General features: G+C 43.0%; 1 protein-coding gene across 1 annotated transcript in view; it reads left to right on the top strand.

Annotated features, from left to right (window-relative positions):
* The window catches only part of LOC309611922 (uncharacterized protein), a 47,666-nt gene that overhangs the window by 16,018 nt on the left and 16,137 nt on the right, over positions 1-15,511 (top strand). The window contains exon 4 of the mRNA XM_082356956.1: positions 13,009-13,084. Coding sequence (XP_082213082.1) covers positions 13,009-13,053 — 45 coding nt within the window. The 3' untranslated portion in view covers positions 13,054-13,084. The remainder of the gene's footprint in view (positions 1-13,008; positions 13,085-15,511) is intronic.

Below are 15,511 nucleotides of genomic sequence, written 5' to 3'. Positions count from 1 at the left end.
TATCATTTCTAATGAGAAAGTCAGCCATCATTTCTGTCATTTTTCTTGCTGTGTATAAGGTGTTGCTTCTCTCTAGGTGAAAAATCTAGAAGATTTTCTCTTTAACTTTGGATTCTAACAAATTTATGGTTTAGCAAGATTTATGATGGGCATAGTTGTCATTTTCTTCTTATTTATTTTGCTCAGGTTTTATTGAGCTTCTTGGATCTCTTAGGTGATATTTATCATTACATATCAAAATTTTCAGCCATGTGTCTTTAAATATTTTATTTTCTGCCCCATTCTCTCTCTTCTCATTCTCAGAGTGAACTTACACGTATGTTAGGCTGCTTGGCCTTTGCCCACAGTTTACTAAGGCTATGCTTATTTTACTTTAACCTATTTCTCTCCCTTCTTCAGACTGTATTATCATTCCTGTTGATCATTTTTTCCTCTGTTGCCTCCAATTTGCTGTTAAACCCACCTATTAACAGTTCATCTCAGATACTGTGCTTTTTACCTTTAGAGTTTCTATTTGGTTTCTCCATTCATTCATTTTCTGTAAGTGTATTTTCCTTTAAGTTCTTAAACATATTGATAATAGCTACTCTAAAGCTCTTGTCTGCTCATTTCAACATCTCGGACATCTTGGGTTCAGTTTCTATTGACACCTTTTTTTGGTCTTGATTTTGGGTCACATTTTTCTGTTTCTTTCCATACATAGTGATTGTTAAAATTGTAATCTGAATATTAACAGTGACACACTGTAGAGCCTCTGTATTTTTGTTTCGTTGAAGCATGCTGAATTCGTTCCGGTAGGGAGTGAACTTGTCTGAATTCAAACTCCAACCCCTGTCCTTCCCGCATCAGCAGCTACTCAAATTCACACTCAGTTCTTTCTGTTTTTAGCTGCTGCATTTTTGTGGGGTCCCCTGGGAATCCCCCTGCGCATGTGTATTTAGCAGTCCACCAATGGTTTGGGAGAACTTATGGCAGATTTTGGTGTTCTCTTCTCAGTGGCTCCCCCTCTTCCAGGATTTCACCCTCACTTTCCAGATGATCAGCCCTGAGCCACAAGTGGATTGGAGAATGCCCTTTTGCAAAAAGGTGCAAATTCATAAATCTCACCACTGCTTTCCTGTGTTTTAAATGCAGAGTCTCCTTTACCGACTGCTTTTGAAATATTTTGTCTAGGTTTTACAATTGTTTTCTGGAGGATGGTCCAACCAACCTACTCTCCACTGCTACTGGGAGCTGGACCCTCCTTCTGAGATTGTTTGAAGATGAAGATATTACATATCACACTCTTCATATTACCCTGTTCTGCAGGTACAATTGTCATCATCAACATCATCAGCAGCAGCAGCAGCATTTACTGTTTGTTTAAACTTGGGGAGGACTGTGTGACATCTCTATATTTAATATGTAAATGAGCTGTAGCAATAATAGTATCACTTACTTGACCTACTGTGGTCAGCTAAGGAAGGCCCTCCAAAGATGTCCATGTCCAAATCCCCAGAACCTGAGAATGTGGCCTACACAGTAAAAGGGACTTCCCAGCTTCAGTTAAGTTAAGGATCTTGAGGTGGGGAGATTCTGTTGGACTATTTAGGTGGTCCCAGTGCAGTTCAAGGGGCCTTATAAGAGGAAGGTAGGAGGATTGGAGTGGAAAGAAGGCCACGTGACAAAGAAGCAGAGGGAAACAGTCAGAAACAGAAGATGCTCTTCCTGACTCTGAAGATGCAGGAAGGGGCCACGAGCCATGGAATGCAGGCAGCCTCTCGAAGCTGGAAAAGGCAAGGACGCAGATTCCTCCTGGATCCTGCAGAAGGAATGCAGCCGTGCTGACACCTTGACTGTAGCCCAGTGAGACCCATTCTGGGCTTCTGATCTCTAGAATCTGTGTTGCTTTAAGCCACTAAGCTTGTGGTAATTTGTTATGGCAGCTGCTAGCTCTGGCAAAGTAATACACCACCATAATGATTTTATCCGTGGCATTCACAACTTTCATTTCATGAAAAAGAAACAAGCTACATAGACCTACTCATTATACAAATACCTAAAAGAACTCATCAGAGATGGACTTTAATGTTGTCATTTTCTATATATCCATATCAGTTTCTTACTAAAAACTACCACTTTGTGAATTTAGGCTTAATTCAAGGGTAATAAAAAATGAGAGTAGTGTTTTGAGAACTACACTGATAGCAAAGGACACTTCTTTAGATACTATGTTAAATGGTCTTCAGGCACCTACCTGTTCTGTACTTGCAAGCAGTATATTTGTAATTTCTTCATAAGAGGTTTTTGATTCAATCTTCTTTATAACACAAGTGGAAGCTTATAAACCAGTTAATATTTCTACCTTACACTGTTTCTCCTGAGTTTCCATTTACCTTACAAACTACTTGTAATAAAGCCAGCATTAGTTTTTTTTTTTTTAGTGCCTAATTGACAGAAGAGCTGTCTGCTTTCTACAATTTTGTGTGTCTAGGTGACATTGGGTGACTAGTTCTGGCCAGTGGAAAGTGAGAGTGAGAGGAGTAATATGTCAGCTCCAGGCTAAGGTGGAGTGTCTGCATCTTCCCCATATGTGACCTCAGAAGCCACAGGCTCAGAGGGGGTGTTAAAGGCAGAGGGGGCCCTGGGTCCCTGCCTCTCCCCTAGGAGCAACGTCTGCCAGGAACGTCTACGCTGGACTTCCCATAGCAAGAGTGACACTGCCAGGTGGTACCTGGTGGGGGGGCTTCAAGGAGCTCCGGTTCTTTATGTCTCAGCCCAGAAAGAATTCAGGGAGAGGCACAGTGATATATAGGAAGTGATTTATTAGAATAGGAAAACTGTGAGGTTTACAAGCAGGTGGATGAGAGGGTGCCACGCCCTGAGAACTTAGTGGGCTACAGTTTAATAATCAAAGGAAAAGTGGGGAGGGGAGAAGATCATCTTCTTCTTCATCCTTGAGTAGACGTCAAGCTTCCATCGTCAGCTCCTCCTTGACGTCGGCTGGGGGAGTTTTCTTGTCCCTACATGGTCAAGCTGGGACTATCATGGCACAATTTATATTAGCAGAAGGGTGGTAACATATGCTAGAAATGGTAAATCATCTCAGGTTTTAGTATAATGTCACCTTTTCCTTATATTTTTGTTTTTAGTGTGTGCACAGGAGTGTACCCTGGGAATCATTAACTCACTGAGTGCTCTGGGCGGGATGTGGGTCTCATGCCACCATTGTTTTATTGTTTTGGGGCAAGTCTCATGCTTCTGTCGCATGGTTTTGTTGCTAAGCAAACATGCTTGGTTTTGTGGTTAAGCAAACCTGCTTTCTTGAGTGATTGTTAACTTACAATACTTTTTTCTTTACTTACAATCCCCTAGTGGGATTAACTATTTAATCAAAGTATTTGATACTTCGTCCCTTTACTCTGTCCCTACCAAGAGGAAACCTTCATCCTGTTATGCCATTAACACTTTGGGGCTGTTGGAGCAGCTTACACATTTACCTGTAGACCACACAATCATCAGATTACATCAGAAAAGCTGATTTTGGAAAATCCTAATAGTGGCTTGGCTATGAACTGTGGAGGGCCTCCCATAGGCTGGGCACTTATACATTCTTTATATTCCTGTATCATCCCTACAAGATATGTATTTTGGCAGGAGCCCAAGGCTCAAAGAATGTAATGAATTTACCCAAAGCTGACAACCGGAAGTTGATGGAACTGGGCTCTAAAGCCAGTCCCAATGTCACAGTCATGATCTTTCCCTGCAACACTCTACTTTTAAAGTTGCAGAACCAGGGATTGCTATAATAATTCGGTTCAACCCCCTCTTTTTATGGAGGTACATGGAAAGTAAACAGCAGCAAAGTTGGTTTCTTGAGTTGTTTTTGTTTTGTTTTTTTAAACTTTTTATTTATTTTTTTTATTGCTGTGTTGGGTCTTCGTTTCTGCGTGAGGGCTCTCTCCAATTGTGGCAAGTGGGGGCCACTCTTCATCACGGTGCGCGGGCCTCTCACTATCGCGGCCTCTCTTGTTGCGGAGCACAGGCTCCAGACGCGCAGGCTCAGTAGTTGTGGCTCACGGGCCCAGTTGCTTCGCGGCATGTGGGATCTTCCCAGACCAGGGCTCGAACCCATGTCCCCTGCATTGGCAGGCAGATTCTCAACCACTGCGCCACCAGGGAAGCCCTTTTTTTTTTCTTTATCATGTACACTGGCGCCGTTCTTAGTAGGGGCCATTTGGCAATGTCTGAGACACTTTTGTTGTCATAATTGAAGAGGTGTTATTGGCATCTAGTGGGTAGAGGCCAGGGATGCTGCTATACATCCTACAATGCCCAGGACAGCCCCACAACCAAGAATGATCCAGCCCCAAATGTCACTGGAGCTGAAGTTGAGAAACCCTGTTAGGGGGCGTAAAACCGGTACGTGGCAGAGATGGGATTCAAACCCACGGTATCACTGCTGCATAATGTGTCTATCCAAAAAGGCTAATTACCACTGACCGAGAAACTTGAGTTAACTGACCAGTTGGGAAACTAAGAGTTATGTAAGGGAATCATTTCAGCACTTTGATCTTTACGAGGCTGTGAGCTCTTGGACCATGGGGACCAAGGCCATGTCCTACTGAGTTTTCATTGTCTAGTATCTAGCACATCACAGAGTAGGTTCCTGCTCAATGTTTATTAAATTAAAACATAATCATTAAGTAGCTTTCCGTTCCCCTAAAGCTGATACGAATGATAGCGACTTGGTAAATAATTTGAGAAGAATATTTATCAAGTATCTTTTGCCGATTGACGAAATGTGCAGCTCTCCTCCATCCTCCAGTGGAACCATGGCTTGAAGATCAATGTTCCTGGGGATTTCTTTGAGGAGAACAGGCCCTACTCCCCTGAAATGCTGAGGTGCATGTCCTCTCGTGCTGCACGTTTACAGCTGCTGCCTCCCTTTCTTCTGAGTCTTGTAATTCTCGGCAGCTGCTTTCAGAAGATATTCAATGCACTAGCGGCTGTTTTTCTGTGCACTGGGTCTTTTTGATTACCTTCCCCGCTGCTCCACAGCAGGGTCTGAGCTGTTATTATGTCTTATTTCCATTTGGTAAGAGTCTCTTGTGCAGAGATGCTTCCTTAATTGGCATTTCTGTGTCGGGGGCTTGGGAAGCCGGCTTACCCCTCCTTCTGCCCTTCATTCAGTATGGTCCCCACCAGACCTGTGGCTAGCTATCCAACTCCCTTCTCATCAAGAAATCTTCACTCTTCTGTGGTTGGATTTCATTTTTAATTCAGAGGCCTTGGAGTTCACAGCCCTCTGAAAAACAATATTCAAGTCCAGGAGCCCATGTATTATCTGAGCCGAATCCAGGGTATTTCAGCCCATTAGAAAAATAAATGACTGTGGAAAAGGAGGAGAAAGGTATTATATACAAGAGTTTTCACACCCACCAGCCTAAATGCTGTCTGATTAAGAAAAAAAATTCACAAGCCTGTGGCTCCACACCGATTTGAGACAGGGAGTCACTAAGTTAGACAACCATGACAGTGATCCCCGCTGGGCTTGGAGACTGTCTACCTGTGGGTCCATTTCTGTGTTGACTCTGAGGAGGACAGGTGAACTCCATCTCCTGGTAAATGATGGAATTTATAACCCCCTGTGATTTGTTTTAGAATAAACTTCTCGTCCTTAATATCACTATTACTTTCTAGAAAGCTGCTGTTTGTGCCATAGAATTTTCCCCTCACATACCACACCGTCCCATTTTATGGGTGAATGCTAATTATGCAAAGAAATGCCACATTCCCACAGGTGCACGGGGACTTTTCTTTCATTACACCTCACTTATCTGAGTTTACGCTCTCTAGGCTATGTTTGGAAGCCCTATGAAGACAGAAGGGGAGGTGATGGGTTCCTTTTGGGAGGGTGAACAGAGATGAATGGAAAGTCTTGCCGGGGCCCAAATGTAGTAAGGACATTCCCAGGGGCTGAGAGCTTTTTCCTTTGGGTGTAGAACCTTCATACCACACTCACTCCTCCCCCCCGCCCCTCCCACCCAGCCTCTGCCCACTTGAATACACACCTCCGGACTGGGTCTTAAGGCCTTACTTTGAGGACCACTGGACCATGGGTAGCTTGCTTACCTACATCCCTACCTGCAGAGCCAGCCTGAGTCCTTCCTGCCCAGGGATCTGCTTTGCCAGAACATGGCTGCAACACACAGGCCCCGCTTCATGAGGATGGGGGCAGCAACCTGGAGGCCAGCCCATTTTGAGGGCAACAGTTTAAGATTTACATCTAGAGTTTTCATAGATGGTATCTATACATGTTTATAGCCATCCATTCTGACTGCGTAATTATATTCATTTCCTGAAAAGCTGGAAGAAGAATATGATGAGACTACACTATAAAGGAATTAGAATAGAGACATGGGGACTATTTACCAACTCAACAAAGACAGAGGCAGCGGCTGCATGCCCGGCTAAGGTATTCCTTTCTGGGGAATGATCTACTGCTGAATGGGCTTGAGGCAGGGTTTCTATGCATGATCCCTGAACGTTAGGGTGGGTGGGATTAGACAGCAGCCTACGCGATAGTGCTGATGAGGAGAGACGAGTATGAGCTAGGAGGATGGCAACGGAGAGGAAGAGGCTGCTGCAAGAGAGACTTGGGAGTTAGAACAGGCAGAGTCTGGGGGAGGAGGATGGACCAAGTCAAAGGTGTGTGTTGGGTTCCACACCTTGTAACGAAGACTGCTTTGATTGGTTGGTTGACCTCGCTGCAGAGAGTAGGCCCTCAATAATATTTGCTGAATCAAAATGGGAAATGTTTTGTATGAATACTGCTGCTTTGCTTCTTGGTACTTCTAAAAGACATGTTTTTGAGTTTCTGATTTTTAAACAATTTAACACGTCTTAAAATATTCTTTCTGATGTCCGTCCATCTCCCCAATCATTTGTCAAAGAGGACAGGATGTGTCATGTTCCTTGGGGGGATTTTTTAAGCCGTTCTCCACCAGATCAGCCGTGCAATGGATTCTGGAAGCAAACATCATGCAAGGGACTACAGGCCATGCCTCGAGTTTCACCCAGCAGGATAACTGACACCTAGAGTGACCTTTCCGAGGGGAGCCATCTGAAGTTAGAGATGATTATTGATTTAGTCATTTTTACTGAGATCTAAGGCAGCAGAGTGAGCTTGGACTCGGTAACAGAGCTAATCTTGATTTCCACCTATGTTGATCTCTTTAGTCTGATGTACATTGCTAAGCCCCTGAAATGCAGGTCCAGGTCAATGTTACTTTCAGCAAACTTCTGTGTGGTACTAGAGCAATGCTGTGTGCCCAACTGACCCAATTATGATTAGGTAATTGGCTTCATCTCTCAGCGTCTTTCATTTTTGTTTCATTTTCTTTAAGTGGTGTGTTGTACTTTGGGGTCTTGGCACGATGCTAGCCCTGGTTTAAACCATCTGAGAAAGTCTGCAGTTACGTTTGCCATCAGTACAGCAGGTGACATCACCAAGGCACTCTGTAAACATCATCTCCACTCTCACTACATGCCGGGAAGGTGGAGCTACTTCTAAATGAGCAAGCTGGGGTTCGGGCTGTCCAAAACTGAATGAGAAGTTGATCTTTCAACAAATTAAATGAGAAGAATGGGGGAGCTGAGGTTTGGAGATAGTGGCGTTCTGCTGCTGATTTATTTGGTCACTAATTATATTTATTTTTGTGTGTCTCTACCCAGAGGCTGCTGTGATAGACACTTTTTAAAAAAAATCCAAATCAAAATAAAATGTGTTATGCCCAAGGCATTTTTTGTTTTGATTTTTTTAACTTGCGTATACAATTTAGGAGAAATTTTATCCATATGTTTTAGATTCACTTAACTGAAATCATGAGAGTGTTTTTTGTGACTTCTATTTGATTATCCTTAAAACCTGTCATGAGTTTATTTATAAAACCCCCCTTTTTTCTTTCTGTAAATAGTGTCACTGTCTTCCAAAGGCAAATGTACTCCATCCTGAGAGTTGCGGGTTTTTGCGGGAATTTGCAGAGCCCTGCATTCTGATTAGAAATAAATTTCGTCCTACCTGGTGAGCTCACCCGTGGTCAGGCAGGTTACTTCACCCAGCTGCACCGACACTTCATCAGCCCCAGGCCCCAGATCTGCGGAGCAGGTAACCCCAATACTGAGACATAGTTCATAACCTCTGTTTCAAATATTCAGCTCCCAGATTGGCTTACTTTTCCTCCTGCTAAAGGAAACTATTTGTGCTTTCTTCTGCCTCTTTTTCCCTCCCTTTCACTTGATTCCCTTTTTATTTTCCTCCCCTGCAGAAAGTCACTCTGGCAAGGATACCCCCAGGTCTGATGGTGGGACGTGTAAAAGCCACCAGGAGCCACAGAGCATGAGGGAGGGGAGCCACGCCCAGGGACAGTGGCACGGGTGCAGCTGGTACCACGTGTGCAATATTTAAACGAAGGCTATCTGTTAATAAGTCTATGGTGCAGAAGACTCCTTTTGCTCAACTTTTAAGAATGGGTCTCTTTCGTGTCTGCAAGATGAAAACAAACACATAGCCCTTACCTAAACGGGTACAGTCCCCCTTTCCAAACTGGAGTGTACCCTGGTGGATGTCGTGAAGTTTAGTGGTGTGCTTCCAGAGCAGGGATGGGCTTCTGGGAACGCATCCCAAGGGGATAATCTCAATTCCTCCAGTTCACCAGCCATCTGAGCCCTGGGCTGGTTAAGAGCTAGTCTTCGAAGCCAGCCTGCAGATAAAATCACAGCTCCAGGGCTTCCCTGGTGGCGCAGTGGTTGGGAGTCTGCCTGCCAGTGCAGGGGACACGGGTTCGAGCCCTGGTCTGGGAGGATCCCACATGCCGCAGAGTGACTGGGCCCGTGAGCCACAACTACTGAGCCTGAGCGTCTGGAGCCTCTGCTCCGCAACAAGAGAGGCCGCGATAGTGAGAGGCCCGCGCACCGCGATGAAGAGTGGCCCCCACTCGCCGCAACTGGAGAAAGCCCTCGCACAGAAACGAAGACCCAACACAGCCAAAAATAAACATAATAAATAAATAATAAATAAAATCACAGCTCCAGCCCAGGTGAGGTGTGCACCCTGGGAAAGCTCCTTACTGAACTGCTGCCTCAGTCTCCTCACTTGTAAGATGGGGATGAAAACAATGGCGACCGCTCATGGAATACATGAGAGCCTGCAGAACACGTAGCGCAGAGATGGCACATAACAGGTACTCAATAAATGTTAGATGTGCCTCTTGGTCATTGCTTTCAGCTTCTGTTTTCTTATCTGGAGAATATGGATAATAATAGTTTTTACCTAATAAGATTATTGTGGAGATTAAATAAGACTATATAAGATTATGGAAAGCATGGTATAGTAAATACAATTAATGTTGTTATCTATTACATTTGGGCAAACACTTATGAACAAAGTACTTATTGCTGTATATTTCTGTCGGCAAAAAAATGTAAAATCTAGAGAAATTTGACCATTTTATTTGGTGATATTTGGAAGGTGAAATTATGTTTACAGTGATTTTTTAATAACACTGGGAAAAGCTATTGTAAAAATATTAAATTTAAAAGAGATAAATCTTAAGGTATCATCTGAAAAAACCTGTACATAGGGGACAAAAATCTAGAAAAATATATCAATATATTTATTAGCACTTGCCTTTACGTGGTAGAATTGGGAATGTATTTTTCATTCTTTTTATTTTTGTACTTTTAAACAAATTTTTTACAGTGAGAAAATATTACTTTTAGAAACTGGGGATGGGTCCATCCTTTTACAAAGGATCTTTAAAGATTTTTTAAGCCTGGGCTTTATAAAATATTTTCCTTCTCTATGGATCATTCAATGGCACTGCAGTCATTGGAAAAACTGGGCCGTGATAAGTAATTTTATGATGACAGTCTAATATCAATTCAAGTAGTAAATGAGAGTATAAATGAGAGTATTATCCACCCTTGTATCAGGCCCCTTGTCCACGCACACCATGATGAAAATTTAATAATTTATTAAGCACAGAGACCGACACATACACACTCAATAAATATTTATTAAATAAATGAATAGTTGAATTAAAAATGAGCTCAGTCATTGAAAGAAGGTTTAATCCCTATAATGTTATCTGAGATTGTAAGAGGAAACATGCCAAGTCAGCTGTTTTAGCACAAAGAGTATTGGATCAGAACCCAGGCATCTGTTGAAATAATGTGCCTTGATGCTTTGCTTCCTCACTGGATGGTGACTTGTTTGCACTGAATGTTTTATTATGACTTTTCTATCTCTGTGATTCTAAGTGGTAGGAATAAATGGTGATGATGATTTGTGCTAGTATAATGTGAGTACACAGGCAGTTAGTATGGCTGACGCGGAGTCCCCTTGCTTTCCGGTGCAGCCAGAGTGAAGACCAGATCCTTCCCCAGAGCTGAATGGCTGGCGGGGCTGGCAGGTGCTTCGCGGTCCTCACCTCCTGCTGTTTGCCTCTCCGACGCTGTGGCTGTCCGTCCCGGGCTGACAGCGGCTCTCAGACAGCGCCCCCCTCTCTGCTGCTGGAAGATGTTGTCACATCGTGTTGCTCCGCATCCTGCCCTCCCTCCGTTCCCCCACCTCATCCCACTCCCTCCTCCCACCCTGCTCCGTTTGGGACCCCCTCACCAGTCAGAACTCAGCTCAGGTGTTACCTTCTCAGGGATGGCACGCCTGCTTCCTTTCTTACACATTCTTAGGGAACGGGGTTCCCTTTCTTTTGCAATGTTCATCTTATTTTGTTATTGTGTCTCCACAAGCGTGTTTATTTGATTACTGCCTGTGTCTCCCACCGTTGTCCGTTTCCTTCATGGGAACAAGTGTAACTGTATACTGTTGGCGCTTTGAAAATTGCAGATCCTCACCTCCTGTTTGTTGAATAAGTGATAGTTGCTGATAAATTAATTCAAGAATGAACACATAGGACTTCCCTGGTGGCGCAGTGGTTAAGAATCCACCTGCCAATGCAGGGGACACGGGTTCGAGCCCTGGTCCGGGAAGATCCCACATGCCGCGGAGCAACTAAACCCGTGTGCCGCAACTACTGAGCCTGCGCTCTAGAGCCTGTGAGCCACAACTACTGAAGCTCGCGTGCCTAGAGCCCGTGCTGTGCAACAAGAGAAGCCACCGCAATGAGAAGCCCGCACACTGCAATGAAGAGTAGCCCCTGCTCGCCACAACTAGAGAAAGCCCGCGCACAGCAACAAAGACCCAATGCAGCCAAAAATAAATGAATAAATAATTAAAAAAAAAAAGAATGAACATATATTTTTTTCATCTACAGAAGAAAAAAAAGAGTATGAAGTTTGTATGATAGTTAACGCTTTCCTTACACCGAATTCTCACTCCGCGGGATACATAAGTAGTGCAGGCATCATAATCCACGTGTCAAAGTTGGATGAAGAAGCCAAGGTCAGGTTCAGGGCAGTGACAGAGCTCATCCTAGGGCCCAGAGCTGGACCGAGATGAAGAAGCCAAGGTCCGGTTCAGGGCAGTGACAGAGCTCATCCTAGGGCCCAGAGCTGGGCCGAGATGAAGAAGCCAAGGTCAGGTGCAGGGCAGTGACAGAGCGCATCCTAGGGCCCAGAGCTGGACCGCACATTCTCTCCATCTTGGTGGAGGAAATGCTCACGCTTACACTTGCTCTCCTCAGAGAAGAGGGCAGGGTGGGGTCAGGGCAGCCCAGCTGGTCTGGGGACCTTGTACACAAGAAGCCATGCAGATGAGGGCAGCCCTGTTTTATTTTCTTTCTCTGCCTGTGGCTTAAGCAGTCAGCTCTTTGGCCATCTCTTACTTTTGGTGTCTTCCTTCCAGGAGACCAGCCGAAAGTTAAAGATGAAGGCTTGGACCTCTGAGGCAGGGGAGACACCCCCAGACTCCCAGTCACTCCATGGGCTCCATCCAGCGAACCAGAACCCTACACTAGGCTCTCTTTCAAAAATCCCACCCATAATAAAGTAGTAATTCGCCTTCCATTGTCACTGTCTTTCATGATACTTCTTTCTCTTGGAATCTTAGGTAGAAATAGTTGTCAACATAAGGCAAGACTTGGATGTTGCTGTGGCTTAAGGCAAATATCTTTTCCAGACTGTGATAAGGGTGCTCCATTTTGTGGTCCTTCCCAGCACTCAGACCTTTCACATTAATAATCACCTCCAATTATAGAGGGCTTTACAGTTTCCTCGGGACTTTCCCACGTCTCATTTGCTCCTCAGAGGTCTGCAAGGGTAGGTCTTATGTTTGGGTTTGGGTTTTCTGGGTTGTATCTGTAGCTCCTGGCAGAGTGACTGACACATAGTGGGTATTGAATGGATGAATATTTAACTAACTCAGTGAAGGGACAGACAACCCTTTGCAATGGGCACTGTGGTGTTTTTTATGCCTGATTTACAGCTGGGGAAACAAAAGATTTAAAATATTTCATGACTTTCTAGAAGATACATTCCAGGTAATGGAAAGACTCCTGGTTGCTAGTTCAATGTTATTTATTCAAGTGTATTATTAGGAGATTCATACATGAGTAATTTTTCTTGTAATGATTTATACTCATTTTAAAAGACTTTAGGTGTAATTTACACACTGCTATTTTACACTTGGTGAGTGTAAAAATCATTCAGTGATTTTTAGTGAATTTAGTTGCACAATCATCACCACCATCCAGTGTTGGAACATTTCCATCAGACAACAAAGGTGCCTCCATCCTGTTCTCATCCATCCTGGCTCCTGGTCCCAGGTGGTCCTCCCTTCTTGATCTTTATTTTTTCTCTACAGATTTCCTTTTTTCTTTTTTAAAAATTATATGAATGGAATTGTACACCATGTAGTACTTTGCGTCTGGTTTCTTTCACAGAGCAGAATGTATTTGAGGCTCATCCATCTCGTTTTTGTCCATTACTTTTAACTGTTGAACAGTTTTCATTGATGTGCTGCGTTTTGTTCATCATTCACAAGTTGATGGGTATTTGGTTTGATTCCAGGTTTGGGCTGTGTGGACACGCTTCTATGAACAATTGCATACGTGACATTCTGTGGACAGGTTTTCATTTCTCTTGGGTGAGTACCTAGGAGTGAATTGTTGTCTTATGATAAATTTATGTGTTTTTTTTTTGGTTAAGAAATCGGTGAATTGTTTTCCAGAGTAGCTGTACTAGTTTTCATTGGATATATAGACTTCTTGCTTCACATTCTTCTTTGAGCACTTTGAACACATCATTCCATTGCCTTCTTGCCTCCATTGTTTCAGTTGAACAATCAGTCATTAATTGTATCAATATTTCTGTGTATGTGACGAGCAGTTTTCCTATTTATGCTTTCATGGTTTTCTCCTTGTTTTGGCTCTCCATATTTTGACTCTGATGCATGTAGGTGTGGATCTCTATGTTTTTCTACATAGATTTCAATGAACCACTTGGATCTGTAGATTAGTGTTTTTCACCAAATCTGGGAAGATTTCAGCCCTTACTTCATTATTTTTCTTCCCCTTTATCATTCTTTACTCCTTCTGGAACCCCTGTTACATGTGCTGGTTTCCTTGATGTCCTATAGGTATCTTTCTTCAATTAATGTTTCCTCATTTCTTTTCAATCTTTTACTTGGATTGGATTATTTCTATTCATTCTTATTCACTTTCACTGATTCTTTCTTTTACCATCTCAAATCCATTACTTGTTGAGCCCACCCTAAATTTTTCATTTCAGTTATTGTACTTTATGACTTCAAACTTTCCATTGCTTATTTTTTGTAGTTACTGTATTTTTATTGAGATTCCCTATTCGTGGAGCAATTTTCACCACATTTTAATTTAATTCTTTAAATAGAGTTTCCATAATTTAAGTATTTTTAGTTGCTCTGAAATTTTTGTCCTCTAAATTCAGCCTCTGGGCCCACTCCCTGTCAGTTTCTACTGACTGCTTCCCCCTCTTTCCCTGAATATGGGCCACACCTTCCTGTGTTTGCAAGCCTCATAATTTTTTATTGACAACTGGACATTTTAGGTAATGAATTGTTGCAACTCTGAATTTTTTCCCTGAGGGTTATTGTTGTTGCTTCTATTTTTTGTTTTATTTGTAATAACTGGATTGGACTCAATCTCCAGTATCTGTCTCCCCTATGATGTGGAGCTGGTGAGCTCTTTGCTCATTTTGTTTTTAATTCTTATCTATATTTTTTGGTCTGGATTCCTAGAGGTCACTCCTGAGTCTGCATAGTTTAATTTTCAACTGGTGATTGTTTAAAGTTTGGGCTAAAACTTTTTTATGCCAATAAGGTTTCTTCCCTCTGCTGATGGACCTGCGTGTAGGGTGAGGAGCTCATTTAATGCTCAGGCAATTTCAAAGTATCCTAGGCTTTCTCCCTCTGCCGTGTCCTCCCTTCACTGTCCTGGAAGCACCACTGTAGTCACTGAGCTGGCAGGAAGGGTGCAAGCAGCCCCAGGCAGGACCATTGCAGGCTCCCACTGCTGCGTACAAAGTTCAATAGCTTTTCATGAGTAAACACTCCTCCATTCATTGTTTGCTTTTGGTTAGTATTCACAACCCTTAGAATGGTTGTTTTGATATTTTTGTCCAGTTTAATATCCATTTTGGGGGATATTTTTGTTGGCCTCTTCACTTTGACAAAACTTAAAATCCATCCCCCAATTTTATCTATTTTTATAAAGTATATTAGTAGAGATACTATAGTTAGGAAAAACTCAAAGTGAAAAAGTTACTATGGAGGAAAGAAAAGAATGATGTAAGAATGTTGCAGTGCATTTATCTGGTATCTTATAATTCTCTCTTTAACTTCACTCTATATAATTTTTTTTTTTACAGAGGGAACACTCTTATGTAGATACTTCTTTCCTTCTGAGTGCCATGAGTCCAAGAACAGATAGGAGCTCCTTACATTCCATCAGCATCAATCAATCCTATCCTCCCTCAGCCGTGAAAAAGAAATCACCAGGAATTTGTGACAAAATAATCTTTATTATACTTTCTGCACCAATCTCATTTGAATTCTGATTGCAGAGCTGAAGGTACAGTGTCTTTTCCTTCAGATTTAACTCTAATTTACACAGCTGTGTCGAGAGGCTTACAAGCAAATCATCTCCAAGTGTTTAGAAGACATATCAGGCTGAGCATTCTAAGATGCAGTTTTCCCTTTCTCTCTTTTCCCCCTTCCTCTCTCAGCCAATGATAGGTGTTCACTTTGCTGAACCACAGGGAGAAGGGTGCCAGGTGGGACCACAGACACACAGAGTGAATGACATTTCACAAGTGAAGTGGGCTCATTAAACAGCATCTCTACAACATGCATCTTCTGTGGTCATCTGATTTTTCTGATGAAAGGGAGGTCACTGAAATTGGCCTGATCCATCTTTCAACTCCTTGTCAGAATCCATCGGGAGAACCCAATTTTCTGGTTCAGCAGGGACCGTATGTGCAACGCCGACACTGTGGTGGCCCTGGACAAAGTACAGCCATGACGGACTTGTGGGTG

This window comes from Balaenoptera borealis (genome assembly GCF_965194805.1).
Source record: "Balaenoptera borealis genome assembly, chromosome: 15".
Taxonomy (NCBI): Eukaryota; Metazoa; Chordata; class Mammalia; order Artiodactyla; family Balaenopteridae; genus Balaenoptera; species Balaenoptera borealis.
Note: the sequence above shows the minus strand (reverse complement) of the source record. Positions and strands in the feature narration are given on the sequence as shown.